Source organism: Lontra canadensis, unplaced genomic scaffold (assembly GCF_010015895.1).
Source record: "Lontra canadensis isolate GAN:19392208 unplaced genomic scaffold, GSC_riverotter_1.0 scaffold61, whole genome shotgun sequence".
NCBI classification, from domain to species: Eukaryota; Metazoa; Chordata; class Mammalia; order Carnivora; family Mustelidae; genus Lontra; species Lontra canadensis.
Window position 1 is genome coordinate 9,147,829 of NW_022631055.1, and position 19,989 is coordinate 9,167,817.

General features: G+C 47.8%; 1 protein-coding gene across 15 annotated transcripts in view; it reads right to left on the bottom strand.

The window, feature by feature from the left end:
* Window positions 1–19,989, bottom strand: part of INPP4A (inositol polyphosphate-4-phosphatase type I A) — a 129,550-nt gene that overhangs the window by 37,437 nt on the left and 72,124 nt on the right. For all 15 annotated transcript variants that reach the window (XM_032877880.1, XM_032877888.1, XM_032877882.1 and 12 more), the window contains 9 exons: window positions 13,300–13,418; window positions 10,955–11,071; window positions 10,590–10,669; window positions 8,960–9,071; window positions 8,065–8,155; window positions 7,425–7,572; window positions 4,780–4,910; window positions 2,852–2,956; window positions 2,228–2,336 (listed from right to left, as the gene is read on the bottom strand). In XM_032877880.1, coding sequence (XP_032733771.1) covers window positions 2,228–2,336; window positions 2,852–2,956; window positions 4,780–4,910; window positions 7,425–7,572; window positions 8,065–8,155; window positions 8,960–9,071; window positions 10,590–10,669; window positions 10,955–11,071; window positions 13,300–13,418 — 1,012 coding nt within the window. The remainder of the gene's footprint in view (window positions 1–2,227; window positions 2,337–2,851; window positions 2,957–4,779; window positions 4,911–7,424; window positions 7,573–8,064; window positions 8,156–8,959; window positions 9,072–10,589; window positions 10,670–10,954; window positions 11,072–13,299; window positions 13,419–19,989) is intronic.

Below are 19,989 nucleotides of genomic sequence, written 5' to 3' on the forward strand. Positions count from 1 at the left end.
CAGAGCAACGTCCGCGTCTGTACGCAAGCCCCAGGGAGACATGCCGCCTGTGGGCCAAGTTAAGCCTGCATTTAAAGTACAATTCAAATAATGAAAATCATTTCTGCAGGTGGCTTTATAACATTAGTAGGAAATTAAAGAAAAACTTCTATTATTCATCTGAAAAATACTCTAGAGGCATTGTGGAAGTAAAGAGATCTGAAGTCAACATACGGGGTAGTCAGGTATTCACATCTGGACCTTTGTGAGACAGTGATGGCCAGTGGTGCCCCCTCCTGATGGGCTTTCCCCTCCAGGGCCCCCATGGCATCCTCCAATCTCCCACTCACATCCCCACACAGCCAAACGCAATGGAATGACAGACACGTGCTCTTTTGGCTGGCTGTGCAGGGATGTGGGGAGCATAGGAAGCTTCCTCTTCATTGTAATCCCCAGGGAACAGCAGAGTCAGTGACTCCTCAGGTGGGTCTGGCTTGTCTGGGTGGGGAAGACACCCTTGATAGGATCCATCTAGCTAAGTGGGCTGTCTGGGGGCCTCCCTAGGATGCTACCCCGACCTTCCGGCTGAAATTCCTCCTCCTAACAGCTGGCCACTTCTGGTTCTTCCTCCTGCTGCCTCCAGGACTCACTTGGCTCCGGGACCCCTGTGCACACATCTGAGCCATAATGTCTCATAGAGCACCCTCTTCCACCTGCAGGCTCACCCCTCCAGCCTCCATGGGCAGAAAAGTTCCCAGCTGCATCTCTGATCCCCTTGGCCCAGTGAACCGCCACTGTCCCTGACCTTCCGCCCCCTCCTTGATCTGGTCTTTGGGCAGTTTTCTCAAGCTGCGTTCTGACTTCTGGCCATGACGGCACAGAGCCTCTGATACCCTGGCAGGTGCTAGAGCTCTCCACCTGGCCGCCTTGTCAATTCCCTTGAAGCCTCCTGGGCCTTGGCTTCAACTTTCCTCCAGCTGTTCCATTCTCCATTGCTAAGTCCCACACTTTCAACTCTCCACCTGGCCACCTTGTCAATTCCCTTGAAGCCTCCTGGGCCTTGGCTTCAACTTTCCTTCAGCTGTTCCATTCGCCATTGCTAAGTCCCACACTTTCAATTCTACATTCTGCAGAGGCTGATCGACAGTATCTTCAGCTTGTTTCCTCACTCCTCCAGGATCTCTCTGCACCCCACCTTCTAGGACTCCCTGCCTGGTCTGGCCTTTGGATCTCCACAACCTAGCTCCATAAACGTTCTCTTCCCAACAGTTCTTTACTGTCCTCATCCCCATCAGCCTGAACACATAATCAAGCAATAACCATTCTTCCCAGGCAGACACCTACGTGCTATTTCCTCTACTCCGTGGTCCACGGATCTCACAGGACCATCTACTCTCGTCGCCCCTACTTCTCACACTTGCCTCCCTCATCTATTTAAATCTTGACGGGTGACATTCTGGAAGATCACCAATGCCTCCCACATATCCAACACAACAGCTGAGGTTTATGGCTCTCTCTCCATCACCCCTGCTCCAGGCATAGCACGGCTTGCTCCAAATGCTGCTATGAACTTGTCTGCTCCCAGCAAAGACTGGGAGCCCCTTGGGGCCAGGCTTACCTCTGTCACCCCTGCGTTCCTGGACATCAGCGTGTGGCCCTGCACTGAGCCGGCTGCCAGCAAGGCCAGCCCTCCCGCTCAGCTCCTGTCCTCAAGCACCATGCCTCATGCCTCCACTACACCTCCCTGCATGCTCCACGAGGCCCTTCTCCAACTGCCCACCTGGCCATTCCCTGTTCGGACTGCAGCTCCCCTCCCACCCCCACCCCACTCCAGCTTTCCTAAAACCAAAATGTCTAGCCCTGCAGTCCTTTCAGGAAAGGAAGCAATCTCCTGTAGGCTTCACACTTTGTGGTATTCAACACAGACCACACACGTGGCATGACAAACCAGGCTCTAAGGGACAGCTGAACCAGCGGAGAGTCCACACGGGCTACCCACCTCCCAGGGGGATTTCGATCTGCTGCTCACTTGCAGGGTCAGGACCACTTATCAGGTGCCTTCCTCACTCCCCAGCTCAGTCGCACACACAAAAGCACAGGGGCCACAAGGCAGCTCCTCCCGCCACACAAAAGCACATCGGATGGCTGGATGTTTTTGCTGTCACGTTTTGATTTTTTTTTTTTTTTTTTTAACCTAGGCAGCACCAGACAGCTGTACAAGGTCCACGGACACCCTCCAAGTACTTACTGCTTCTTGGTCTCTTCGAATTTGTGCAGCTTTTTGCGGAGACCTCCTGACTTAAAACCTTGGCAGTGTGCTGCTGGCGCTCCAATGGTGACGATGTCATAGTTCTGATCTGAATGACAGAAAGCTCTCCTCCGTTACTCTGGGCTCAGGCCTGTGGACAAGCCAGCTACAGGGATATGCACGCAACTCTGGGACCCTGCCCCTCCAGCCCATTTCCAAGCAGCCTGTTCCCCCAGTCCCAAAGCCTGGATTGTCTGAGGGCCCCCGGAGCCCAGCACCATGATCTCAGGGGTATAGGGTTCCTACACATCTCCAGATAGGGCCACAAAGGGCCGAAGGCAATCACTGGCAACACTCAGTTTGCATCCTCCTTGGGAAGGAGAACTGACAGGTGACTTGCTGCCACAGAAACACAAAGGGAAGCTGGAGGAAGGATGGATGAGGGGAAGGGACAAAGGGAGGGGAAAAGCCTAGGGAACGGAGGTCCTGTGCCACGTCCCTTATCTGAGCTGCCAGAAGAACGCACAGGGAAGGCTGTGCACATGTGGGGCAGCCTGGGGACCAAGCACACAGGGAGAAAGGAAGTCAAGTGTGATTTAGCAAGAGGAACAGAAAAATAGTTACCTGACCCCCCATCGTCTTGAACTCTCATCCTCTGTATGTGCAAGTTTGTGGGAACAAATTCTAACTTTTTATCTGCTTTCAAACTGCTCGCTTTAAACGAGGGACCTAAGAAACAATACGAGAAAACAAGGACCGTTGACATGTACACTGCATTCAGGAATGGCGAGTAGGACAGTAAATTCTGAGGAAGCGGCTTCATGTAAGCAGGTATGTGCTAGTGGTGGCCAAGGAAATTCTGAGGTGCCTATGAGTACATTTTGTCTCCAGATGGCAGGCTGGGTCAAACACTGGAGGGTGGGCAGCCCACTGGCCAGAAGACTGGTTTTAGGGGCTCAGCTGGTGAGCAGGGCCCGGTAGGAGCAGCTTCAGAAGGCTATGGTTACCAGCGCCCCCATGACTCATTTCTCAAATGAGAAGTCTGACATAAAAACTGATTTTGTGCAACACGATGTCAGCACTGCTATAAAAAGCAAATGGGCCCATGCCAGGGTCTGCCTGTTCCAACCCTGGAGACTGCCAGCATGTAAGACTGAAGAAACTGGTTCAGTAAGAGCAACACGTCTCAAGTCCACAAAGAGATGAAAAGGTCTGCTCATCACCTCAGATCTATCAGGATGAACAAATGCTATATGGCATGGATCCTGGCCCTCTGAAACACATACCTAAACGTGTTCCCTTGATTCTACTCAGGGGGTTAAGGAGAGTGGATGATGTTTTATAACTGATATCTGCAATGATCAGAATCCAACACTAATTAAGGACTACATGCCTAGAAAAGAAAGGGACTGCAAATTAACTGACGATCAGAAGAAAAAATAAACCTTCTCTCTAGTGATAAAAGGTAAATCATACCAGCATAAAAAATGCAGAACAGCCACTGTCTGCTTTGCATTTTGTGCTAGGAGACTGCCCTCCAGGGCCTGATATGTACAGGGGGGCCCAGAGATCAGCAGCAGTGGCACCCTGGGAGCCTGATAAAAATGTAGGAAGCTAGATCTGCTCTGTAGCAAGATCTTCAGGGACCAGGATGCATACTGACAGCTGAGATGCTCTGCTCTGGAAAACTCAAGCTCATGTGGGTTTCCTGTTTCCCCAGATAACAGATATCCAGCATGGGTAGGTCCCTAAGTATCTTCGGCTACACGCTGCCAATATGCTTACGCCTGCCCTTCAGATTCAAACCAAACCCAATGGCACCATCATCTTGTCCTCATAACTGCATGTGGCTTCTTCTCAGCCAAGTTCATGGACAGGTTCATTCGTTCTGTAGCAAAACCTTAATATGAAGGACTTACATTTTCTCTTAACCCTGAAATTCCATAATGTAGTTGGGGGTGGGGGAAGAAAGAATCTGAAGATAGAGAATAAAGTAACGAAAAATAAAAAAATCTATTCTATTTTGGAATAAAAAGGGAGTAAGTTAAGAGTAAGTCTTCTAAATCTATCCCTTGAGAATTTTGAAAATCAAACTGGATTTTTCAAGAAGAAATGTAAGATGTCTATACTTCACTTTCTCTTTTGAGCCTTAAAATGGAGCACTCCACTCAATCTGGATATTCAATAAAGGACTGTTGAACGTTTAAACTGGGAAATCTAGGAAACCACTCTGTGTCAAAGCAAACAGTTTATGTCTTCTGGGGCATTTCCCTTGGGCATTTTAGACCAAGATGAAAAAATAACATGAACCAACAGCCCATGATTTCATCTCTCCTAAATTTCATCCTACATGAGTTGCTTTGGCAGAAGACACCATAGAAGAAATTTTCAATGCAATTCACATACTTGTCTTCTTATGAGAAACCCACATTCGGAAGAATTCACACCTACATGAGAACCTATTTTTAAAAACCCACTAGAGTGTCTGTCAGGGAGAGTACTTGAGCCAGGTTCTTGTTTCCTAGCTGGAAAAACGAAGACCTAGCACCCACCTTTGTACTGATGGAGGTCAGTCAGGTTCTCCTGGTATGTGAGGATGATGGTCTGGTACTGAGTGACAATCTGGCGCCGGAGGCTCTCCCAGCAAGGGGACAGATCCCCCAACTCCTCCAGCTCACACACTCTGCAAGGCAGACACACACATACACAAACTATCAGGCCACAGAGCCGGCTCCCTTCCCTAGGAGAGGCAGCGGCGTCCCAACCAAGCAGGAGAACGAGTGGACATGGAAGTGCAGTGGATGCCAGGGAAGGCCTTGGACAACAGCCAACTGCAGGTCCACAGAGCAAGCAGCGGGCACATGACACACCACTCTAGGAGGAATGGCTGTATGAGCGGCAGACTACTCACCATCACACTCTGTCAAATGTCTGGGGAAAACTAAGTGGAGGAGAGGGGCTCTAAGGGAGTGGCTCCCTGCCCGGACCCACACAGGCCACGTGGGACCCTCCTGGAAGATGAGATGAGTGGAAGCCCGTAAGCCATTTCTTGGGGCCATCTCACTCACCTCTGTCTCTCCCAGAGACAGTTCCGAGACAGCTTCTCACTGCCCCCCGTGTTCTGGGGAGGCCTGGGCCTTTCTGCCCTACCCCTAAGAACACTGCTGCAGAACATAAAGCTGCAGAGCGGTGGTCCACAGCTGGCTGGCCCAGGATGACCACACTCTGCCGCACTCACCCAGCCCCCTCTGTCTCAGGGGTGTCCCTCGGGGGGAGGGACAAGGGCCATAGGAGGTTGGCAACTGTGGTTATGATTTCTTTCTCCACGTGGGTAATGGGCTGTCTAAATCCAGAAGTAGCATGAAGGCAGGGAAAGGGAGAAGAGAAGAAAAAAGAGCATCTGTCACCTCCAGAAAAATAAAAGCTGTGGAAGAACTGAAACGTAACTGTCTTAGCTCAGCAGTAAATAACAGCTACATAATCAGAATAATGAAAACACACGATGGACTTTAAAAAAAAAAAAAAAGATAACCATATTAGGAAGCTGGGGAACGGGCAAGTACAAAAGATCTAAAACCCTCATCGCAGGGAGTCAGTAGCTAATCCCCAAAACAGATTAAGAGTGTACACTATACATATTTAGAAATACAGTGGTAAACACTAAAATGGTTAAAAGTGGTTATTTCTTGGAAGCCGATCAGAGACTAGAGGCCCCAAGATTTATGCCATTGTTAAAAGCCTTTTGACACTGTTTTTTATACTATGCATATTTTTCTATGGGAGGGGGAGAAGCTAATTTTATGGAATCTACTAGATGGCCCAAGGTTAAAAAAAAAAAAAGTTGTACCATTTTATCATGAAAATGGCAAAATTCAAGCAAAAGAGTGTGCACACAGGCGAGGCTGTGGTCAGACCTACACCGGCAGCTGCCTGCGGACCCTGCGGACCCTGCTCACGAGCACATGAGCCCCGGCTGCACGGCTACCACTAGACCCTCTCTGCTGGCTCTGCCTGTCTTTCTGCTCCTTCTCGTGCTGCCGGTCTCAGTTTAATGTTACCATCTCACAGAGGCCTGCCTAGACCACCCTCCTTCTCGCCACCCCCTCTGATTTCGGCACACAGCTCATGCAGCTGGGGCTTGGGGCGTGCCCCTCACTTCTCCAGAGGGACTATCTTCCATGGCCTGTCTCACTCATCAAGAAGCCTCCCACACCACACACACCACCAGCCACATGTGTGAAACTGATGTTGAAACACAACAAAACCCTCAAAGCCAAAGTTCTTGAGAAATGGGTAAACTCTTCAAAGTTGTAACCTCGTATACCAAATAATGGGAATTTATGCTGCAATTAAAATTATAACGTGAAGAGTGAAGATCTGTGCAAATGTAGATGGTAGCTAGGAAAATCTGCACAAATATGGAAAAGCTGAAAGGAAAAATTTTAAAGTTAAAAGAACTATAAAATAGTATATAGATAATACACAGACAAAGCAGCTCGTTGCATTATTCTTGTTATTCTTAGGTTGAGTTTTTTCTAAGATAAAAATTTTTTTTAAAAAGCTTATTTGAACAGTGAGATCCTGACTGAACTGTGTCCTATCACACTTGTTATATTGTGTTCATAATTAACACTTAGGACAGCGAGAAGAAACGACCTCTGAGGAAGACTGGTGACACACACTGCGATCTGGGGTTGAGCCAGGTCTCTGGCTTCTCCCCACCACGGGATTGATGGAACATGCCCTTGGCTGAGAGATATGGAGGACCGGAGGGCCCCAATGGGTCACACATCGCTCTCTGTAGCCCCTATCACTGTGGCCCTACCCTAGGAAGCTGCTGACCCAGCGGCCAGGACCCAGGAACAACCGGCCACTCCTAACTTTCTACAGGCCTACTGAGAAGGGAAAGGAGAGGGGAAGCGGGGGGCGGGGGGCAGGCACTGTATGCTGGACCCATGTCTGGTGCTTCCCGCACCCTGTCTGGTGGTGGCCTCTCACAGGAACTCAGGAGACAAACGAGCGAACACAGGCTTCGGCGAGCCAAGGCCACAGAGCAAGCAGGTGGTGGCGGCTGGGTCTGAAGCCAGCCTCTCTGCTGCCAGTGCTCTACTCGCCACATCTAAGAACTTCCTGGAAAGGAAGGGGCAGATGACCCAGGACTGACGGGAGGGTGGGTGGCCTCTCCACAGGGCCTCACCTGGCCGCATCTTCTTCCAGTAGGAGCTTCACGAACTGCCGGGGCACGTGCAAGGACAGCACGCTCTCTGCCATCTGCTCCAGGATCCGCAGGTGGTTACCGTCCGTGGTGGGGAACCGGTACATGCGGCAGATGGCGCCGCCAAACACTGGGTTGGGTGATGGGGAGGAGACAGGCCTCGTGTAAGCCGGCGACACAGCTGCCATGCAGGCCCTCCTCCCTGGGCCCTCAACCCTGCTTCTCACTGTTCCTCTCCAGAGAATGCAAACACTTCAGCCGAAGCCCACCCAAGTGACTCAGCCCAGCTGCTCCTCCCCCACGACACACCATCTTCTGGTCCCAAGATGGGGACCTGTCTCTGGAGCGCAGGGGCGTGGAGGGTCAGTCACCAAACGAGGTAACACGAGGAAGGAGGAAGAGTGGAATGAAGGAGGGGACCCCCCCACTCCTTCCCTGAAGGACTGCTAACTCCACATGCTGGCAGAAAGCATGGCACTTACAAACGTGGCAGGGAGGTGACAAGGTGACAACCGGGGTGCCTGGCCATGACAATCCAACCAGGCAGGGAGGAAAGGGTGAGTGTGGCCCGAGTGGACTCTCACAAAGAGTGGCAAGAGTGCCAACGGAGGGAGCTGTTTACCCGATTTCAGTAAAGTGTCTTTTCGCAACGAAGCATACTTGGATCGGATTCCCAGTGCCTCTGTCAAGCTCTCATCAACCGGGAGAACCATCTAATGACGTGGGCAGAAAAGCAGAGAGACAGTGAGACCCAAAACACTCTGCAGAAATGGGGCCCACGTGCATCCCTGGAGAACTCTTAAAATTAGTAACCACCATTCACTCTGCAGGAGTACACTGCCCCAGCCCCTAGGTAACCCACCTGCCAGCACCCTGCACTCAGGCCACGCACACGTGATTTTCCAGTGACTCGGTCACTTCACCCGGTATTGCAGGGGTGTGACGTACAGAACGAGAGGCAGGCTAAGATGATGCTCAGGAACGTTTGCGCAGCTGACCTCTTAGGCTTATTTTGGGTAAAATGAGCTAGCTCTGTATGTTACGGCAGTGGCCACTTACCAGTGTTTGGTATATTAAAACTGTAGTCTGAGAGCATGCGGGGCTGTGTGGGTGACAGGGCATGGGAGGCGGGGTGACAGAGAGGGAGGGGAGGAGGTAGAGAGGGGAGAGGTAATTGAGAGGCTGCAGGGGTGTGCGGATGGGAGGCGTGCAGAAGGCGGCCATGTGGCACACGTGTGCCAGAGAGGGAAGGTCTAACAGGTAAGGTAATCCAGGCCTCATTCCACACCCCCTGCCCCCGCCTGACTGCAGCTTCCCCAGCTGCGCTCCCACCCAGCACAGCCTTGCATGTCACAGTCCCTGAGGGGAACCCCTTCTCACTGCTTTGAGAAGTGCCTGGGTGGGGGCACATTCTGCCTAAGGGGCCTGTCTTTCCCTTCCCAGAGCACAGAGGCAAAGTCCACCTGGACACATCCTCTGACTCCTTCCAACATGAAGGAACAAGGCGGTGTGCTCACCCGCCCATTGACGGTGTCCACAGACCGGGTCACAGGGGGCCGCTGGTCTGACTTCTCCTCCATCTGCCAGCCGATCACAGTGATGTTACCCACGCGGTCACTCTCTGCAGATCTGTCACAAGCAAAGTGCTTTAATAAGAGGCTATATTACCTGTGCTTTGTTTTCTGCTTAAGTGCAAAGCTCAGCCACCCTAGGTCTCCGAGGGGTCAGTCAGCCAGCTTTCACCACACATACAGGTTCCAGTGCCGGGGGGGCGGACAAGGAAATCATGAGAGCAGAGAGGAGGGCTGCAGTTCCACAGAGAAGTGTGGATGTGCCTGTGGTACAGCTGGAGGGGAAGAGCTGTGCTTGCTCGGGAGGCAGCCACTGGCCCTTGGGCTGACCTCTGCCCCAGAGACTGGTGAGGACACATCTTGGAACCAGGACCGGAGACCTTCTTCTGGCACCAAACCCCTTTGATTAGACACAAGACCTAGGTCTGGACCCCAAGTAAGTGGAGGGTTTCCCAAAGACTCTGAATCCTGATATGATATAGGTAAGGCCACTCGAGCCCGCTCAGCTTCACCTGTGAGGCCCCTCAGGGTAGCTGCCAGCTGTCTGAGCCCATCTGATTCATCCAGGGAGGCCCCAGGGATACCCTAACACCTCAGGCTTTTTACTGAAGGCGTTTGAGCCAGGTTCTAAATTTTTATGTGGTCACATAAACTGACAAGCTCCCTTGTGCCTTTTTCTCCTGTCCTCATGCCTAGAGAAGTGTTTCCCCATGCACTCTGCTCAAGAGTCCAATGTAGCCGCTTTGCAAAAGGAAGGTATCCATTTCTTCTATTTAGCTCTGATCCAACTAGAATTAGTTCCGGCACATGACGTACCTGATCATTTTTCTCTAGCAGCCCTTTGCTCCACACGAGCCCTTGCATTTTCTGTAAGACTTGTCCTTCCTGCTGAGGCAGGCTCCCTATGCACACCGAGGGCCGAACCAGAACTCTTGTTCTGCCCGATGCCTGCGACACTGCCCTCACTGTAGCTTTAGAATGGCACACTGTCCAGCAGGTGATTAACCCTTGTCAAATTTCTTTTGCTATTTTGGACTATCTTCCCAACTTTTTACATTATTTTGAAAAAAAGAACACCATGTTGGGGTTTTGTTGACAACTGTCCATGAAATGAACTTGGGAAGGGCTGACATCTTGACTCTTTCATATTCCTTTCAGGGACACAGCGGGGATTCCCCTTCCTTCCTTCCATAAATATTTACTGAGCACTAGGCTCTGTTCTAGAATATGGCAATGAAGGAAAGCAGACAAAAACCCTGCTGCCTGGGAGATCATATCCTACTGGGGAGGGAAAAGATGATACACAAAAATATTGAGTATTATCAGATACGTACCTAGGTTTTCCTTACGTCTGTGTACAACAGGGCTCATATTTCCTATGCATACTGCACATGCCCATTCCCTAACACGTCCTCTGATGGGCTGAGTTTTAATCTCACTTCAGTAAGCAACCACTAGGTCACTGACACCAGCCTTTGGGAGGGGGCTGGGCCCTCTCTGCATGCAAGAAATGGTCCATTTATCCCTAGACTTCCTGATTCCAGATCCTTTCAAGGGAATAAAATTAAATACCAACCTTAGTGTTAAATGCAACCTATGATGTCTGTCCTGGAGCAGATCTTTGACAATGAATGTTCCAGAGCCCAGTAAATACATCTGAGGAAGAGTGGGTAGAGAAGGCATTAGTATGCTTGGTTTGCTTCTGGTCCAGATACCAGGCCCCAGAGGAGTCCAGCAGCCTGGTTCCCACAACACACCTGACCCTATCTCAGGAGCCCAACAGGGATGCTCAGGAAGAAACTCCTAAAAATGAATACATTTGGACATCAGTTACTCTGTGAGCAAAGCAGTGAAGTTAATCTGTGTTCACCTCTCACTCAGATGATTATAGAACTTAAGAACAGGGAACAAAATCCCATGAACCACAACATGTTACTTAACTGTTCCCTGAGATCGATCTTTGACATCATACACGGAGAGTTTGATTTGGGTCATCTGATTGATAAGAGAGTCTTGAAAGAAGGCAATACTGCTTAGAAATATTGGATTGTTGGTTCCCTAGAAGAGGAAAGAGAATAAAATCAGAATACAGAGTTGGATTTTTCCAAGTAATTGCTTTGGAAACACACCAACATCTTCAGAATGGGACACTAACTTTCTTACCAACTTGGATCAACACACACACTGATGAGGGCCTACATGGAAGCCTACAAACATGACCAAATGCTGTTTAGAGAAAGGACAAAGTAGTGGGACAGGCTTCTCCAGAAGCACCCGCCACAGGCAGGCCCACAGCACAGCTGCGTCCAAGGGCTCACTCTAAGGGCTTTTTGCTCACTAGAAGGGATCTTCTAAGAGTGAAACAACCCTGATGTTCGCATGTATTCTTGGTACTTTAGATGAGTGGTGTGTTTGATCTCCTACTTTGAGTTGTTCCTTTAGGATGTACAAAGGCAGATGAGAGAAGGAATGAATGGAGTAAGTCGTTTCTTATTTTCAGAATCCCATAGTTGGAATAATTAAGAATGGACCTTTTTAAGGCTATCACTTTCAAAAGATGAGCTGTGAGTTCCTAGCTCCTAGGTGGCCACTTCTTGGCAGCTTAGCACTGCCCCCAGAGCCCCGTAACATATTCTCTTTCTCAGGCAGTGGTTAACTATCTGAGCCAAATGCTTAATAGCTCCTGTCTGTGCCTGCTGTGGGTCCCATGCCTCCAGCTGTGCTCCCTCTGCAGCTCCAGATCCAGGTTCTCAAGGGCTGCTGGAGGGCCACTTCTGCACAGCCTGCTGGGACCGTGACCCGCCCAACCTCACCCTTCATCTGCCCTTGGTTAAGGCCATCTCTGGCTCTCCTCCCAAGGAGGCAACAAATGTTGCTTTGGTACCACTTTCTCCATCATTCTCTACCACCTAGGGACAGTGAACTGCTCCCACAAACCCACCCCCAGGGCCTGTCACATGCATTCCTACTCTCCACTCATTCCCACTGCCAGTAAAGTCCTACACACTCCCCCAGATGACTGACAACTTAGGACCTCCCTGAAACACATCTAGTCCAGCAACTCCCCTCTGAAAAGCCTGCTCTGGCCCGCTACAAACTCCTGGCCTGATGTTCAACACTTCTCTCCCTTGCTCCTTCACTTGGGCCTTCTGCACACACACAACAGGAGAAGGTTGTTCTCCAAACCCACGAGATACTTTCCTATTGCATGTTTTGCATGACTACCCACAGAATTCTGGTGTGCTTTTCAACACGTGGTCCCCAGACTGGCTGCACAGGCATCACCTGGGAGCTTGTGACAACTGCAGAGTCCTGGGCCCCTTCCCACCCAGATCTCTGAAGTCAGGATTCCACTAAGCACCACCGAGGCAGCCTCTCCAATCCACAGAGCTGGACAGGCCCCCACCCCCCAGGTGCCGCCCTCCTCTCGCTACTCCACCCCTTCCCACAGGGCCTTGTAGAGATGGGCCACACCTACTCTGCCTCCCCACCAACAGGATGGGATGCTCCCCGAGGCAGGGACCTGGCCTCCGAGATATCTGTATCACCCACAGGCCCAGGATTGTGCTCCATGCACAGGCAGGGCTCAGCAGATGCTTAGAAAACAAAACTGTTGATTCGAACTTGGAAATAAGTTTCCAAGAGAATGAAAAAGGGTGGCCTATGTTCCAAAATGTAAAAGGGGGAAGGGGAGAAAATGCAGTTTAATTTTGTTTGAGACTGCGAGGGAGAGGTTAATTCATACAGACACATCACAGACAAAATCCTGCAGGATCACACACAGATCCTATAGTTTTATAACTTGCATACGGTGCTCAATTATCTAAAAAGAGTTGGTAAAATTCCTGAGGCAAATGCACATAATTCAATGTAAAACATAAATATAAAACACACAATGTAAAAGGATGTACAAAGAAAGCCAATAAAAATAGGGGTAAGTCCAGTAAGAAGGCCGGTTAATAGTTAACACTCTCCAAACTGCGATTAATGAACACAATTCTCCAAAAGCAGCAGCCAAATGAAAATGACAAGGAAGGATGAGCTCCTTACCTCTTAAAAGGCAATAACCTTATAGGATCATTGTTCAAAGACAACCAGCCAATAGCTCATCAGTAACTGTAAAGGACATGGCAAATATAAATGCCACCCAGATGAATGTGAAGAGAAACCTCAATGCACTGAGAACCCGCAGAGGGTCAGCTCCAGGTGCTCAGGTCACCCACAGCCCTCCCATGGAGCATGCAGACACTGTGCCAGCCCGTCGCGTCGGAGCCGGCAGCACCCACCTCAATGATCTCCGTCTGTGCGTGTTTCGTCCAGAATGCCTGAGGAGGGGTGGTGACACTCACAGCTACAAAACTATTTGGTTTTCGATCTAGCGATGGAGTGTGCAACTCACTGCAAGCTACGGAATCAAGACGGGAAAGAAATGAATCCTTTAAAATCAGGCTCTAGGGGGCGACTGGGTGGCTCAGTGGGTTAAGCCTCTGCCTTTGGCTCAGGTCATGATCCCAGCGTCTTGGGATCCAGCCCCATACCGGCTCCCTGCTCGGGGGGAAGCCTGCTTCTCCCTCTCCCACTCCCCCTGCTTGTGTTCCCTCTTGCTGTGTCTCTCTCTGTCAAATAAATAAATAAAATCTTTAAAAAAAAAAAATCAGGCTCTAGTTAGTTCTCAGTTCTAAACACATCCAGAGAAAGCAAAAAAAAAAAAAAAAAAAAAAAAAATCAGTGACACTAAAGGGATAGGACCGTTACACTGTCAGTTGTCACATGGAGGTGATCTTTTACACTGGAAACAAGCTCTTCTCATGCTCCCCTTCCCCCTCAACCCCCACCCCCATGACAGCAAGGCCCTCATCATTCCCAATTTTTTTTAAATGCTCACCGGTGACTTAAAATATAGAAACTGATTTTTACTTCTGAAAAATAATTTTAGTTCTCTATCCATTTGTATTATCTTCTCCTGCGCCTTTATGAATTTTCACTCTTTACTGGATATAATAAAATACCAAGAGCTTAGGTTTTCAATTCAATTAGTTTTGACAATCACATGCACCTATACAACCATCACCAAAACAAGACGGAGAACTTCTCCAAAACATCAGACTAGAAAATTCCCCCTCATACTTCCCAGTCAATTCCCCAGCCTCTGCAACCAGTTTCTGATTTCCATCGCATTGTCTGTTCCTGAAGGTGAGATTCATCTACATTGTTGTATGTACTGATAATCACTCTCTTTTTTTTTTTCAAAAATTGATGAGCTACATTCCATTGTATGAATGTATCAAAATTTACCAATTCTTTTACTGGACATTGGGTTGTTTCTGGTGGTGAACCACTGTAAGTAAGGGTGCTAAAAATATTCCTGTTTATGTCTTTTGGTGGACATGGGCTTTTATTTCTTTTGTATAGGATAGCTACCTAACAGTGACATTTCTAGGTTATAGTAGATGGTACATTTAACTTTGCAAGACACAACAGTTTTGCTAAAGCAGTTGCACCATTTTACAATCCCATCAGCAATGGATGGGAGTTCACGGTGTTCTGCATCACTATGAACAACTGGTAGGATTAGTCTTTATTTTATAGTTTCCTGATGGATGTGTCTGAATTTGCACTTCCATGACAAGTAATCACGCAAAGCATTTTTCACCACGTACTCGTTCCTTTTTATAACTTCTTTTGCCAAAAGTCTGCTGGAGTTTTTTGCTCATTTTTAAACTGAATGGTTGACTTTTTTATTGTTAATTTATGAGTATTTTATTCTGGACCTGTTCTTTCTCAGGTATATGTGTTATGAATATTCTTCCCCAGTCTGAGGATTATCAATTTATTTTCTTACGGATTTTTATGTTTGTTTGTTAGACTTTTAGTCTTGGAGAGTGATAGACAGGAAAACTGTTCTTCCATCCAAAAAAAGTACCCACATCCTAATCCCTGGAATCTGTGACTATATTCCATTACAAGCACTATGGATGTGATTAAAGTCATGGAACCTCGACCTGGGGAGATTTTTCTGCATTACTGGTGTGGGCTTAACCTAGTCACACAAGCTCTTAAAAGCAGCAGAGGAAGGTAGAAGGGTGAGTCAGAAAGATGTGACTATGGGGGAAAAAGGCAGGAGAGATACAAACCATGAAAGGCATTCCACCTGCTGGCTTTGGAGACGGAGGAAGAGGGCCACAAACCAAGGAATGTGAGCAGCTTTAAAAATGAAAACCAGCCTCACCTGGCTGCTAGCAAAGACATGGGGACCTCACTTCTAAAACCACATGTACACACATACAAAAACGCTGAATTCTGCCAGCAATATGAAGAGCAAAGAGACAAATTTTCCCCTGGCACCCCCAGAAAAGAATGCAGCTTGCTGATAGTTTGGTTTTGTTGTTGTAAGACTCCAAGCAGAAACCTCACTCAGCCCATTGGATTTTTGACCTAAGCAATCTGTAAGATAATAAGTTTGTGTTGTTTCAAGGTGTTCAATCTGTGGCAACCTGTTACAGCCCTGAGAGCAAACGAAATCGCAGAGCTAGTACTTGCCTGCGCTCTGTCTGAGAAGTCTTTGCCTACCCTGAGGTTGGGAGTGATGCTTTGTTTTCTTCTAGAAGCTTCAATGCTTTGTTCATTTTTAAGGTTCTCTTCTATTTCCTTTGCTCGGTCTGCCTCAGCAGGAGTCAGGGACTTGACCATTTCACTTGCTTGCCCTCCTCTGAGCTATGTGTTTGACTGAGGGCCTGGTTCTTCTCAGCTCGCCTCTTCATCACGTGTGGGTTCTTAACACCCACACCTAGCTGGAACATTTGGGAATTTCAAGAACAAGCAACAGCAGATAGACTGAGGCATAACAGGTAGCCAAAGCCAGGAAGACTGGTATCAGATTAAGGGCCAAGGGCCACCTTCAGAACACACCCTCCTGTAGGTAACTGCTCTCTATCCCCAACCCGCAGCCAGCTCAGCTAAGTCTCATTCAGTGTTCATTCCTAGCCCAAGGGCCGCAGCTTCCAAGACGCTCTCCCTCAGCAGCCCACAGTCTCATCTCCTGTCTGGCGCTTACATCACTTTGGCATACTTCCAGAGAAGCCACAGTCTCTGGTATGTACGCCTTGTCTCTCCAACCCGATCATCTGTAATCCCAGCTGGGTAAGTGCTGCCAATGATGCAAACTGGTAAAATGTATTTCAAGTACATATCCTTGACTCAGCAATTCTGTATCCAAGCATTTATCCCAAAGACATAATCAACAAAATGTATAAAAGATCTATGTACAAGTATGTTCACTGTGGTGGTATTTATAATGGCAAACTGGAAAGAACCTATAATGTCTGACAATGGGAAACTGGTTACAATAAGTATGGAGGAGTCTACATGGGAATTTAAAGTAATGGGGCAGATCCTGTGATCATTAAAATGGAAAGATGCCAATGACATTTTGCCACATGAAAAAAAAAAAAACCATGTTAAAAATACTAGCATGAGGGGCGCCTGGGAGGCTCAGTGGGTTAAGCCTCTGCCTTCGGCTCAGGTCATGATCTCAGGGTCCTGGGATCGAACCCCACTTGGACTCTCTGCTCAGCGGGGAGCCTGCTCCCCGCCCCCCACCGCCTGCCTCTCTGCCTACTTGTGGTTTCTCTCTCCCTCTCTGTCGAATAAATAAATTAAATCTTAAAAAAAAAAAAAAAGAATACTAGAATGACATTTTTATAGATAATCCCATCACCTCCACAGGGAAAAAAAAATTACTAAAAATTCTATATAGCTCTGTGTGGGTGTAAAAAATATTTCTGGAAGGATCTATACCAAAATGCCAACTGTGATTCTCTCTCTCTCCCTCTCTCTGATAGGGTATTCTTTTCCTCTAACATTTTCTCTATTACAGACTTTTAAAGGAGTACTTGTTAATTTTAAACTGAAGATAAAATATTTGACTATTCAATCATGGGCCCCTGCTCCTCCTTTTTTTTTTTTTCATTGTGGTAAAAAATCACTTAAAATAAAACTCACTCTCACCTTTCCAAGCTACCTTCTTCATTCAAATGGCTATCGAACTGCCCTTGATTTGCCAGAATTGAAATATCCTGATTTCTGTCATGGGGTGAAGATTTTTACCTATGTTACATCAACTCTCATCCTGCCTCTATACTCAATCAGTTTAGCGTTGAGTTTTTTTGGTAAATCCGTGTTCTGCATTAGTAAAGCTAAGTGAGTATTATTATGAGCTAGGTGGGATTCCCTTTACTTTTCTCCTATGCTGGGCCCTGTTTCTGGGGCCCCATCTTCCTTTTCCTCAACTTACTCCCTCTTTTGGGTAGAGCATATCCTCCACTCACTCCCAGAGAAAGGATGGGGGAGAAGTACATTTGAGAGTTTGCAAGGCTGAAATGTTTCTTTCTCCCCTCACATCTGACTGTCTGGTTGAGTAGAGAATCCCAGATTAGAAATATTTCTCACTCACATTAAAGGTGCTCCTCCCCATCTTCAAATTCCCAGTGTCACTGAGAATCTCCTCCGTACTGGTTTGACCCCCATCCTTGGATATGACCTGTTTTGTTTCTTTCCTCCTCTCTGGAAGTTTTAGGATACTCATTTTATTTCCAGTGCTCTGAAATTTCACCCGGATGTGCCTTGTTATGGGGCTTTTCAATCAGGATGCTGGGCCGTGGTAGGCATTTTTCACCTAGAAACACACTCCTCAGTTCTGACAGACTTCTTATTTCTTGGTAATTCCTTCTCTTCCACCCTTTTCTATTTCCTCCTGTAAAGGTTGGGCCTCTGAATTTGCTAATTTTCCATTTCAAATTTTTCTCCCATTTTCTATTTTGCTTTAAAATTTTTACTTTTGGGAATAATTCTTTGAATATCTCCCAACGTTTACTGACTTCTTATTTTTTTGAAGTCATATTTTAAGTTTCTAATATTGCCCTTGTTCTTCAATTTTTTTTTTTTTTTTAGTGCCCTGTTCTTATGTTATGGGTACGCCATCTTCTCTTATAATTTTTTGATATTTTCTTCTACTTTCTTCAATGTTTGTGTTTCTTCCAAGTTCTGTTTTCCCCTGCTTCTTCCTTCCTGTGTGGGCCTTTCACAAAGGACTTTGATCTGCAAACATTCTTAGATTTTATTTTAAATCAACTTTGAGGTATTTATATATAAAATGTGCCCATTTTCAGTAGAGAGCTCGATGAGTTTTGATAAGCATTTACATCCATGTAACCACCACAGTCAAGGCCCAAAGGGTCCCCTGTGCTCTTTTCAGTCAGTCCTCACCAGCACTCCTGGACAACCACTGATGGGTCTTCCTGAGCTCCACGTAAACAGACTCATAAATATACATTGGAATATGGCTTTCACTCTGCACAATGCTTCTGAGGTTCATCCCCATATGTATTAGTACCTCACTCCCTTTCCTTGCTGAGAAGTACTCCATTGTACACACATACCGTTCTCCTGCTGATGGATGTGTGGGTTTTTCCAGTCTTGGCTGTTATGAATCAAGCTGTAATTGGTAGGCATATACCAATCTTTATATGCACAAAAGAATGCCCATTCATTTTTAAGGATGAGGTATCAGAAGGCTGAGTGTAAGGGTAGGCCGGAAGGACTCCACAACGGTGCCTGCGTGGCTGGCTGGCCTACTTTCAGCTGGCGTCCAGAAAGCCAGCATCTGACTCTTTGCAGGGAGTGGGAGTGGGTGGCTTACTTTCTCCAGAGTGAAGCCTCCTGCCTAGAAGAATAAGCCTGGCAGAATCAGGATAAGAGGAAGAAGGCTGGAGAGGGCAAGGTGGGGTGTTGTTATTCAGTAGACTTTTGGCCCTTCACTGTGCTCTCCCTCATTCTCATGGGCCTCAACCCAGAGCCTCTCTGCCTCCCAAGTTTTTTTTTTTTTAAAGATTTTATTTATTTATTTGACAGACAGAGATCACAAGTAGGCAGAGAGGCAGGCAAAGAGAGAGGGGAAAGCGGGCTCCCCGCTGAGCAGAGAGCCCGATACAGGGCTCGATCCCAGGACCCTGGGATCATGACTGGAGCTGAAGGCAGAGGCTTTAACCCACTGAGCCACCCAGGCACCCCTGCGTCCCAAGTTTCTTACGAAAATAACCACCAGAGAGGGTGGTGGGAACCTGAACCCCAAACTCTTCCTTTCACAAACTTTCCAATAAGCCTCTGCTTTAGTCTTTGAGCTCCCCAGTATCTTTGGGACAAATCCACCACCCTCACAGACAAGCAGGTATGACCACACTCCTCTCCATCTGCTCCTTCCTCTTCGTGGATTACATTTTGGGGGTTCCAAAAACGTCTCACTGCACAAAGTGTGTGTTTCTGCTTATTCTTCCTAGTGCCTGAGATGGTTTAAGACAAGAGGGTGGAAATAAGTTCACTCCTCTCTTGTGAAACTGGAAGTCCTTGGGTTAGTATTACAATTTGTGAAAAGCAAGGAGGCCCTCGATTGGGAGTGGGCAGCTGGGGGAATCCCAGCAGGGTTACAGGCTGCTTCCCCCAGATCCTGTTCCCAGTTCACAATGCAGGACTCCCTCCCACTGCAGAACTAGCCAGCAAGTGAGGATTAGGAAACCCACTGAACTTGTGTAGGGGTATTCAGTCTGAAATGGGGATGTTTCCAAAGTTTAATCTTAATTTGAAAATAATAATGCCCTTACATGTTTAAGGATTTGGTCATTAGTCAAAGTTGTTTGTCTGATTTCGCTTTAACCACCATGATCTTGTCTCTCAAATGATAACACCCCATCTAGCACACCAGAAAACTGGTCCAGCAAGGCCAAGTAGCAGGCTCAAGGCTGTGTGGTTAGTCTGTGGCACAGTATGGACTAGAATCCCAGTCACCTGACTCCTGAGGAGGAGCTTCTTTTACATCATACCTCCTCCTGGACACCACTGCCAGGCCACGGCCAACGCTGACCACTGCCCAGGGGACAAGGGCAGGGGAGAGCAATGCAGGAGAGTGTCACGCTCTGGAGGAG